Here is a 12,005-nt window from a genome sequence, read left to right as displayed (position 1 = left end):
TACGTCTGTCTGTCTCTCTTTCCCTTTTCTCTCTGTCTGACTCTACTCTTTCATATATCACTCTATAGCTCTGTCTGGGCTATCTGTTTCTCTCTCATTTTCCCTCCTGTCAAGTCAGTCTTTTGACAGGCAGTCTAAAATCTCCTCTCTCTGTGTATCTTGGGCTCTGAACCCAGGAATAGAGAATTCAATGAGAGAGTAGAAATGTCAAGTGTAGCTCAGTCTAAACTGTTTTTCCAAGGGCATGTCTATATAGTCCGATAAGGCAGGCGGTTGATGTTTAAATCCTAGCAACCTCTTTAACTGTACTGTATATGCGGCTTTCTTTAAAGAAAAATATGGCAAAGGAGAGGAGAAAGGAATGAGAGAAATTAAATTGAGGGGAATTGTCGACGTGTCAGGGCAGAGAGTCAGTCAGTCAGTGAGTGAATGAAATAAGATGCAATGTTATGCACATGGGAGGCTGGCTGGGAGATTGAATCTGAATTGCCTTTCTGTGATTGATTTATCAGTATTGTGGTGAACCACTTCCAGGGCAGAGGTCAAGGGCATCCTCATGGGGGGCTACATTGTTCTGGTCTAACGACCAAAAGAAGTGCATTTCAAAATAGAATAAAAGAGGGCTCATGTCTTTCCTATGATCTGCTCTGATGTAAAGAGATGGGCTATACATTAGATAGATTGGATAGAGATTAGAGAGAGATGGGATATACACTGACTGTAAAAAAACATTAGGGAGTTGCACCCCCCCTTTTGCCTTCAGAACAGCCTCAATTCATCGGGGCATGGACTCTACAAGGTGTTCGAAAGCGTTCCGCAGGGATGCTGGCCCATGTTGACTCCAATGCTTCCCACAGTTGTGTCAAGTTGGCTGGATGTCCTTTGGGTGGTGGACCATTCTTGATACACACGGGAAACTGTTGAGCGTGAAAAACCCAGCAGCGTTGCAGTTCTTGACACACTCAAACTGGTGCGCCTGGCATCTACTGCCATACCCCGTTCAAAGGCACTTAACTCTTTTGTTTTGCCCATTCACCCTCTGAATGCCACACATACACAATCCATGTCTCAATTGTCTCTAGGCTTAAAAATCATTCTTGAACCTGTCTCCTCCCCTTCATCTACACTGATTGAAGTGTATTTAACAAGTGACATCAATAAGGGATCATAGCTTTCACCTGGATTCACCCGGTCAGTCCATGTCATGGAAAGAGCAGGTGTTCTAAATGTTTTGTATACTCAGTGTAGATTACATTTACATTTTAGTCATTTAGCAGACGCTCTTATCCAGAGCGACTTACAGTTAGTGAGTGCATACATATTTTTTTAATACTGGAATCGAACCCACAACCCTGGCGTTGCAAACGCCATGCTCTACCAACTGAGCTACATCCCTGCCGGCCATTCCCTCCCCTACCCTGGACGACACTGGGCCAATTGTGCGCCGCCCCATGGGTCTCCCGGTCGCGGCCGGCTACGACAGAGCCTGGATTCGAACCAGGATCTCTAGTGGCACAGCTAGCACTGCGATGCAGTGCCTTAGACCACTGCGCCACTCGGGAGGACAGATTAGAGAGCGATGGGATATAGATTGGAGAGAGATGGGGATGAAAGCATTGACAGAAGCATACTGATGAGCATGTCATTGTGATGTGCGTCCCTCAGTTACATGACCTGGTATCCGTGGAGACCAGAGGAAGGTGAGGGGTCAGAATGTCACCCAGGGAAAATTGGCCTGTGACATCGCTATGTACTCAGACTGATTACTACCCTGTTGGCATCCTCCTCTCTCTCTCTTGCTTTCTCTTTCTCTCTCTTCTTTATACAATATCTTTGTATATACAATTTCCTTTCCTGTCCTCACCAAGAGTTGTCCTTCCACCCAGATGTTTGCCCACTCTCCCTCTCAGCGACTGATTGGGTTGTTTTTAAGAGGGAATATGGACTTCTGTGGTCCCTCTACTCATTCCCTCTAAGTAAAATGGTAGTGTTCAGTTGGTGGTTTGCCATGTTATGTAAATGTTTACATGGCTCTGATTATATGCCAGGTGCTGTCCTCTTTGAACCTCTTCAACTCTAGTGTTACATTTGGCCCACAGGAGCACTAAACCTCTTGTATTGTATTGAGAAATCTTAGGTTAGGCTAGATGTGTAGACCGGTTGTGCAATGTTGGGTGTAATAGTTTACTTTACACAGTGTATTAAAATGAAGATGGCTTGTTTTGCCTTGGAAAATGTAGGTGTAGATGTTTAGTATTGCAATGTTGTTGTATTGAGGTGGCTTACTCTACCGCCCTTCTCTCCCTCCCTCCCTCCCTCCCTCGTCCTCCAAGGTTAGGTTGTATACAGTGTATTGAGGTGTGTAATCAGTTTACCATGTTATTAAATTGTGCTCACTCTCTCCCCCTTCCTCCCTCCATCCTATCTCTCCAGTCCCCAGGGTGGTAGCTGTGTCTCCTCAGATGCGTCTGGTAGAGGACAACCCATCGTCTCTGTCTCTGGTGGAGATCTATAAACAACGCTGTGCCAAGAAAGGCATTGAGCACGACAACCCCATCTCACGCTACTATGACCGTCTAGCTACTGTACAGGCTAGAGGCACACAGGCCAGCCACCAGGTACTGGAACATAAACATGGACACACACAAACACACTGGTGCACACACAACGACCGCCTGGCTATAGTACAGTCCAGGGGCACACTGGCCAGCCACCAGGTACTTACTGGAACACACACTCCTACTCTAAACCCCTGTCCCCACCAGGTGCTGCGTGACATTCTGAAGGAGGTTCAGGGGAACATGGTACCTCGCAGCATGCTGAGGGAGTGGGCGTTACACACCTTCCCCAACGCTACAGACTACTGGACCTTCAGAAAGATGTTCACCATCCAGCTGTCTCTCATCGGCCTGGCTGAATTCATGTTACACCTCAACCGCCTCAACCCTGAGATGCTGCAGATAGCACAGGTAGGGGGAGAGAGAGAGGGACGCCCATGCACGCACACACCTGGACATACACACACACAGAGACGCGTGCATGCACACACACACACACTCTAGGGCTGAGCGATATGGTCAAAATATACACTGCTCAAAAAAATAAAGGGAACACTTAAACAACACAATGTAACTCCAAGTCAATCACACTTCTGTGAAATCAAACTGTCCACTTAGGAAGCAACACTGATTGACAATACATTTCACATGCTGTTGTGCAAATGGAATAGACAACAGGTGGAAATTATAGGCAATTAGCAAGACACCCTCAATAAAGAAGTGGTTTTGCAGGTGGTGACCACAGACCACTTCTCAGTTCCTATGCTTCCTGGCTGATGTTGGTCACTTTTAAATGCTGGCGGTGCTTTCACTCTAGTGATAGCATGAGACTGAGTCTACAACCCACACAAGTGGCTCAGGTAGTGCAGCTCATCCAGGATGGCACATCAATGCGGGCTGTGGCAAGAAGGTTTGCTGTGTCTGTCAGCGTAGTGTCCAGAGCCTGGAGGCGCTACCAGGAGACAGGCCAGTACATCAGGAGACGTGGAGGGGCCGTAGGAGGGCAACAACACAGCAGCAGGACCGCTACCTCTGCCTTTGTGCAAGGAGGAGCACTGCCAGAGCCCTGCAAAATGACCTCCAGCAGGCCACAAATGTGCATGTCTGCTCAAACGGTCAGAAACAGACTCCATGAGGGTGGTATGAGGGCCCGACGTCCACAGGTGGGGGTTGTGCTTACAGCCCAACACCGTGCAGGACGTTTGGCATTTGCCAGAGAACACCAAGATTGGCAAATTCGCCACTGCGCCCTGTGCTCTTCACAGATGAAATCAGGTTCACACTGAGCACATGTGACAGACGTGACAGAGTCTGGAGACGCCGTGGAGAACGTTCTGCTGCCTGCAACATCCTCCAGCATGACCGGTTTGGCGGTGGGTCAGTCATGGTGTGGGGTGGCATTTCTTTGGGGGGCAGCACAGACTGGTTGTTCGCACCTCCATGTGCTCGCCAGAGGTAGCCTGACTGCCATTAGGTACCGAGATGAGATCCTCAGACCCCTTGTGAGACCATATGCTGGTGCGGTTGGCCCTGGGTTCCTCCTAATGCAAGACAATGCTAGACCTCATGTGGCTGGAGTGTGTCAGCAGTTCTTGCAAGAGGAAGGCATTGATGCTATGGACTGGCCCGCCCGTTCCCCAGACCTGAATCCAATTGAGCACATCTGGGACATCATGTCTCGCTCCATCCACCAACGCCACGTTGCACCACAGACTGTCCAGGAGTTGGCGGATGCTTTAGTCCAGGTCTGGGAGGAGATCCCTCAGGAGACCATCCGCCACCTCATCAGGAGCATGCCCAGGCGTTGTAGGGAGGTCATACAGGCACGTGGAGGCCACACACACTACTGAGCCTCATTTTGACTTGTTTTAAGGACATTACATCAAAGTTGGATCAGCCTGTAGTGTGGTTTTCCACTTTAGTTTTGAGGGTGACTCCAAATCCAGATCTCCATGGGTTGATAAATTTGATTTCCATTGATAATTTTTGTGATTTTGTTGTCAGCACATTCAACTATGTAAAGAAAAAAGTATTTAATAAGATTATTTCATTCATTCAGAACTAGGATGTGTTGTTTAAGTGTTCCCTTTATTTTTTGAGCAGTGTAATAGCACAATGTATTTTATATGGTAAGGTTTTTGAATAAGAAAAGTTCTAAATATGCTTTATGATAAGTGATTCCAATGGGGCTTTCTCCATTGTGATCTGATTTGTTCAAGCCAACTTCAAACAACAATAATTTATCAATTTCTGCATTTCCTGCATTTTTGTTATCATTTCCACACTGTGCCACTCCGGGCTGCATGATATGGGCAAAAAACCTAGGCCTAATTAATTGGTGAACTGTTGAAATCATGGAAATAGAATGATTATTCTAATTCTATAGTTGGAATATAGTAGGCAGCACCTTGAATACATTGTTTGACATGACAATGAATGAATAAGCCAGGGAGGAATTATTGACAGGGTAGGAAACAAAGTGTTGGTCAGTGTTTCCAGGGGACCCTAATTAGATGTTACATTATATGTTTTCTTAACTCATGTAGCTAGCTAACATGTATTCATGCTTTGCCTAGTCCTCTCTGTTTTAGAAGATACCGTGATAGAGCAACTGCTCTCTCCTTGAGTGACGGGGGCCAGGGCTTGGCATGCAGCAGGAGATTGAGAAAAACTACTCGAGTAGCAAACGGCGTTAACTAATTTATAAAAATGGACATTACATTCGCCGGAGTTGTGTATCACTTTTAACAAACCAAACATTGAAATACCGTTATAGAAGGTAAAGTAAAAACCGAAACTGGTCCGTGCATTAATCCCGGTATGTAGTACAATATGGTTTACCACCTAACACTAACACACACAGATAAACGCATACTCATAAACGCGTGCGCACACACACACACACACCGCCTCTGCACCTAACCCAGCCAAGGACACATGGCTAAGGGAATTTGAAGCAGTCTGTCAAAGAAAGAGGATTCATGTCAAGGAGACTAATTCAATATGGAGATGTTCCTCCTAGACCCCTAGATTCATTAGAGATGAGCATCACTGACTGGTAATATGCATTACTTCCTCCCCTCTATGACATCAATGCAGCCCTGTCAGTCAGTGAGCCTCTATGGGACGATGCTGTTTTGACAGTCAGTCTTATTCCGACTCTTTGCTCTGCTATCAGAGACCATTCAATATAAAGAGCCAGAGAGTGTGTGTGTGTGTGTGTGTGTCGCACCAGATCAGTTGGATATATACGTGTGCGCGCTCCTTTCGGAGGGCAGAGAGTATATCTCTGAAAGTCATTATTAAAGATGATTGTGTGGAACAGACGGACAGCCTCCTCCTTTCCTCTCTCCTCCTCTATGATCCTAATCTGTCTCTTCTGACAGGCGTTCCACTGGGCAGCTAAGCAGACGCATTAAGCCCCCTCTCTGCCTGTTACACGCCATAGATCCCATTAGACACAGGCAGGATTACACACACACGGGCGCATGCATGCACACATGCACGCACACACTCACATGAAGGACATTACTGACACGCGTAACCCCTAGCCTCGCCCCAATAAACACCCAAATAACCCCATATGTTACCCCTAGAATAGTAAACTTTTCTAAAATAGTGCATTGAGAGGGTTTGGCCTCTGCATTGTATGCCCCCATCCTCAGAGAATGTATCTTATGTCACCTCCCTCGTATTGTGTTGACTCAGTCTATTCATACAGTGTCACAATGGAGTAGCAGTCACCTGTTAATGTGTTATTATTCAGGACACTGCCTCAGTCCGGAGCCAGAGGAGTTTCTCTCTGAGCCTGAGCTTATCTGAGCCTCCTGGGGTCTAGCATCTAACCCTGTTGGCTCAAGGCCGTATCTTTGAGAGACTGAAAAAAACTCAAATGAAATGCTATTGCCATAAAGCTGTCATAAGCACACTTACTTTCTCCCATAAACAGCTTATCTTCCCAGAATGCTCTCTGCTCTTCATACATCATATTGGTCCCTCTTTACACAAATGCAGGCTTAAAGACAAAGTCCTGCTGTATATGCTTAACTCACCAGGGACAGAGAAAGAGGGATAGAGGGATTATGGATGTGCTTGGGGTGATATGTTGACGTTTTATGGTGCTCTGTCTATGGCAGATCAATAAAATCAGCCATTTTGTAGTTAAATACACACACACACACACTCTTTACTTGAAGGCAGCTGTATCCTGTCCATTGGTTATATACAGGAGTAACTGGTCCATAGAGAATACCTCAGGAGAATGTTTATAGATGACTTGTCTTAGTGATCAGACACGGTGGAATCCTGACTGGAATACACAGTGCATTCGGAGAGTATTCAGACCCCTTTACTTTTTCCTCATTTTGTTACGTTACAGCCTTATTCTAAAATGGATTAAATAATTTTTTCCCCTCACATTACCCCATAATGACAAAGCAAAAACAGGTTTTTAGAAAATGTAGCACATTTATTACAAATAAATTGAAATATCACATTTACATAAGTATTCAGACCCTTTACTCAGTACTTTGTTGACGCACCTTTGGCAGCGATTACAGCCTCGAGTCTTCTTGGATTGACGCTACAAGCTTGGCACACCTGTATTTGGGGAGTTTCTCCCATTCTTCTCTGCAGATCCTCTCAAGCTCTGTCAGGTTGGATGGGGAGCGTCACTGCACAGCTATTTTCAGGTCTCTCCAGAGATGTTCGATCGGGTTCAAGTCAGGGCTCTGGCTGGGCCACTCAAGGACATTCAGAGACTTGTCCCGAAGCCACTCCTGCGTTGTCTTGGCTGTGTGATTAGGGTCGATGTCCTGTTGGAAGGTGAACCTTCGCCCCTGTCTGAGGTCCTGAGCGATCTGGAGCAGGTTTTCATCAAGGATCTCTCTGTACTTTGCTCCGTTCATCTTTCCCTCGATCCTGATTAGGCTCCCAGTCCCTGCCACTGAAAAAAAAATCTAAAAACCTGTTTTTGCTTTGTCATTATGGGGTATAGTTGTAGATTGTTGAGAAATGTTTTAATACATTTTAGAATAAGGCTGTAACGTAACAAAATGTGGAAACAGTCAAGGGGTTTGAATACTTTCCACATGCACTGTATGAGGGAATATCAGGAAGGGCAGACACACACACTGATCACACACAGACCTGATCCTAACCGTTATACTCCTCTCCTCCAACAGGACACGGGGAAGCTGAATGTGTCGTACTTCCGCTTCGACATCAACGATGCCACGGGTGACCTGGACGCCAACCGGCCCGTGCCCTTCCGTCTGACGCCCAACATCTCAGAGTTCCTGACCACCATCGGCGTCTCCGGCCCCCTCACCGCCTCCATGATCGCTGTGGCACGCTGCTTTGCTCAACCCAACTTCAAGGTAGGCCCAACAACAAGCACACCTGTAGCACAACAGCAAATTACCTTCATGGTTTGTTAGCTATGTTGATTGGACAAAAATAATGAATCAGCATATCACAGTTTAAATTGAAGCCATGGTAGGAGAGAATTCTCCTTTACAGCAGTAGACCACTGCTGTGCACCATGTAGAACTCACTGGTAGAACCATACCCTTTAATTAAGTTTAAAGTGTGAGCAGACTCATTTCTCAATTCTTGTCTTAATTTAGACACTATAATTCTTGATGGATGTTATTCTGTGTGGGTGTTTTACACCCCACAAATGTAAACTTGGAGGGAAATTCATTGAGGCGTATCAAAACAAAAACAATGGCCTCTCAGCCTCAGTCCCAGCTGTGGCAGGAGGAGGCTTGTATATCTATGTTGGTCCCGTAATGATAGGGCAGCAGGCAGCTATATATCTATATATAGCCCAGCTCCATCCTGTAGCTAAAGCCGGAGAGGAGAGGGGCTGCTTCCTTAAGGAGGTGAAGAAACTGGGGTGTTGAAGACCGAGGGACTTTCGGATGGAGGGAGTGCAGAGATGCACGCACATACACACACGGGACAGACCGAGCTAGAGACGTATCCCAGAGGCCACTGCTTTCTTTGGGGGGTGGAGAGGTGGTTATACACGCTTCCTGGGAGAGGAGACGGGTTGTTCTGACAATCAGGCCCTCAACACACCATAAAGTGGGCACACCGAGTGGAGAGGACAGAGTGTACCCAGCTAGGTGGTTAGCTAGTGTTAGTGTTGTGGCTTCTGTATAGTTTATATGGCTGCTGTGTATAGCCCTGTTAGTATGTGATGTTCTCACAGTATCTCATGATTCCTGAATTAGCACAAATTAATAGTTAGGTTCCTCAGTCAATGTTCCCATAAATAGTCTTACTAGAGTGCAAGATGCATTTTGCAGCTCCCCATCATTCTCTGTTCTCTCCTCTCCTTCTCCCCTCTACCCCACTAGGTGGACGGCATCCTGAAGGCGGTGCTCCGTGACGAGATCATCGCGTGGCACAAGAAGACCCAGGAGGACACGTCCATGCCCCTGTCCCCGGCAGGTCAGCCTGAGAACATGGACTCCCAGCAGCTAGTGTCCTTGGTGCAGAAGGCTGTGACGGCCATCATGACCAGGCTCCACAACCTGGCCCAGTTCGAGGGAGGGGAGTCAAAGGTCAACACCCTGGTGGCTGCTGCCAACAGCCTGGACAACCTCTGTCGCATGGACCCTGCCTGGCACCCCTGGCTATAAGGGGGAGAGGAGATGCCTGGCAGCCCTGGTTGTGAGGGGGAGAAGAGAGGGGGGAACGATGAAGAAGAGGATGGACATGATAAAACCTATGAAAATAGGTTTTCTTGGCCATGAGGGTATTCTAATGCACATTATAAACTGGGTGGTTCAAGCACTGAATGCTGATTGGCTGACAGCTGTGGTATATCAGACTGTATACCACGGGTATGACAAAACATTTATTTTTACTGCTCTAATTACGTTGGTAACCAGTTTATAATAGCAATAAGGCACCTCAGGGGTTTGTGGTATATGCCCAGTATACCACGGCTAAGGGCATAAGAACTGCCATAGCAGTGTTATATTGGCCATATACCACACCCCCTCTGGCCTTATTGCTTAATTGTGCTGCTCACACAACCATAAGATGCCATCATTGGCCACTGAAGAGCGTGACAGGCGGCCTTCACTATTGAGCCACAGAAAAGAGGAAATCACACAATGTAAACTGGAACTGAAGAAAATGCTTTTGTCATGTATAAATTGTTCTGTCAGGTATTATTTTTGAGGAGGGCTTCCTGGTCTCAAGTTGAAAGGATGCAGCGATTTACTGTAGCAAGCAAACAAAGCAAGAGAACAATGTAGCGCCGTTGAGTGCTGCAGAACCAGTCAGGTACCCATGTTATCAGGAAATAGCCTGGTAAAACCAGTCTGGACGTGTTCAGTCTTGTTTAACCAGGCTAATCAGGAAACTCACTGATGGAGAAACTAATTAAGGCACTCGAACCAAACGTAGTCTGCCACGTTTAATCTGCATCGCCTCTCTCTGTACTTGACTTACTGTTTGTTGTGTTTATCATCCCTCCATGAAAATGGAACAGTGGAGGGAGTATTGGAGAAAGTACAGTACTGTGTTTTATAATGCTCATGATTTTCAGTTCACTTGGTAATAGTCTCATCGAGTCTTTTCTAAGTTTACAAGTTGACTCCAGTGAATCAACAACGCAATGTTAAAAATATTGTAAGTCCTTCTTTTTGAGTTTGTATCATTATTATTTAAATACCAAATTATGTGTAGGACATTTTTATATATATCCCAAAAAAATGTAGAATATAATACTCTTGTGAATAATTATGCTGTATCATTCCTTTTCACTGCCTGGAGTGTGTGTACTGTACAATGTCTGAGCTACTCAAAAGCCATTTTGACTTTAGGTTTTGGTCTATTGCAGCTGTCATAGGTCTAGATAAGGATTTTTTTTTTTTTTGAAGACTAATGAATTCCCTTTAGCACAACTGTCTTGCACTCAAGCGTTCAGGTTCAAGACTCGCACTGTACTCCGTAAGCAGTATCTATACATACAGCATGTATGTAGTAGCCTATATGGGCTACACTGACCTGTTTTTGTATGCATTATCCCCCATTTTGTAAAGGTACAGTGCTTTTGGGACAACTGAAGGATTGTTACCTCCTGCCTTGTAAATATGCATTTTGTTTTATTAAAATGCTCTTTTAAATAATTATGTCAATTTTCTGCATACACTTGTTTGTGTGTCGCCACTCAATTTCACAGTAAAGAGAGAGATGAGTCCTGGATTTGAATTACATATAAACTCAGACAGTGCATCTCATACCCATTCAGTTCCAATACAGAGTTGATGAAGAAATTACACCATGTCTTACATTGCAGTCGCTACCTCTCACATTGCACACATTATCATGCATGGCACAAAGGGAGATAAATCAATCGTGCCACACTTGGACAATAATGTTTTTTATATTCTAAATAACTGAAAATGAAAAGAAAAGCACTACATTTAGCTGGTCTGCAGTTTCAAGTAAAGCCCTGTTAACATTTTGGCTGAGGGCTATGTGGAGGTAGAATATCCTTGAGTTTGTCTTTTCATTTTGTCCTCAGGGCCTGGCCCCCATCTCCCTGCCGTGGAAGTCCAGGGGAAGACTACCGAGGTGGAGTCAGCCTCGGCCTCCTCTCACATGGTGACGGATTTATCCATGTCAGTATATCTCGGTGTGCTCTGGCCTCCGTTGAGTTACACTGTCAACCTGCTCTCCACACTCCTAAACCATATCTTTAATACTGTAAATGTCTCTCTCTCGCTTAATCTCACTATATGTCTCTCTCGGTCATCCAACTTCTCTCTGTTGCAGCTCTTTCCCTCGCTCTCTCTCTCTTGCAGCTCACTGTCCCCATTTATCATGTCAGTCAGACTACCTACCTGACTGTTCCTGTTCCTGCATTTAACAATGCTACTTTATGGCAATTGGTTTGGCAGGTTAACAACAAGTGGGCCTGAAGCAAGAACAGACTGCAACCCAGGCAACCATCACATCACATGGGGCCTCGCCAGAAGACCATCAAAATCGAAACCAAATATGACATCTGAAGCTAAGTATACCACCATGTACTGTATCTCCATATATCGCATTTGATATCCCTTTCCAATGGCACGTAACACTTAACAAACATCTAGGACACCCACAATCTGTTTTTTTCTCTAAACAATAGCATTTGAACTTGTGGGTGTCCTTACTGTCCTTTGTAGTTAAGGCATCCATTTCACGCCTCAGGTGTCTCTTCTGATATGAGGCTGGCAGTGAGATATGAAATTCAACAGCGCACACACATCACAACAGAGAGATGTGTTGTATCCTGCTGCCTGTGTGCTGTGTCCTGGCTTGTGTCCCGGCTGGCCTAGGTGTCTGCTGATGTCTAGACTGATATCTGGGAAGAGGATGTGATTGATGCAGACCTGTGGGATTGAAGTGGGGAAGGAAGAAGGGGGAGGAAACGTGGTT

General features: G+C 45.7%; 1 protein-coding gene across 1 annotated transcript in view; it reads left to right on the top strand.

Moving 5' to 3' along the window:
* Window positions 1-10,715, top strand: part of trrap (transformation/transcription domain-associated protein) — an 89,124-nt gene extending 78,409 nt beyond the window's left edge. The window contains exons 69-72 of the mRNA XM_084141818.1: window positions 2,434-2,618; window positions 2,766-2,969; window positions 7,742-7,936; window positions 8,924-10,715. Coding sequence (XP_083997944.1) covers window positions 2,434-2,618; window positions 2,766-2,969; window positions 7,742-7,936; window positions 8,924-9,208 — 869 coding nt within the window. The 3' untranslated portion in view covers window positions 9,209-10,715. The remainder of the gene's footprint in view (window positions 1-2,433; window positions 2,619-2,765; window positions 2,970-7,741; window positions 7,937-8,923) is intronic.
* The last annotated feature ends 1,290 nt before the right edge of the window (window positions 10,716-12,005 follow it).

The sequence above is a fragment of the Coregonus lavaretus genome (genome assembly GCF_964263955.1).
Source record: "Coregonus lavaretus genome assembly, chromosome: 25".
Classification (NCBI taxonomy): domain Eukaryota; kingdom Metazoa; phylum Chordata; class Actinopteri; order Salmoniformes; family Salmonidae; genus Coregonus; species Coregonus lavaretus.
The sequence above is the reverse complement of the archived record's forward strand: the minus strand, read 5'-3'. Positions and strand labels throughout refer to the sequence as shown.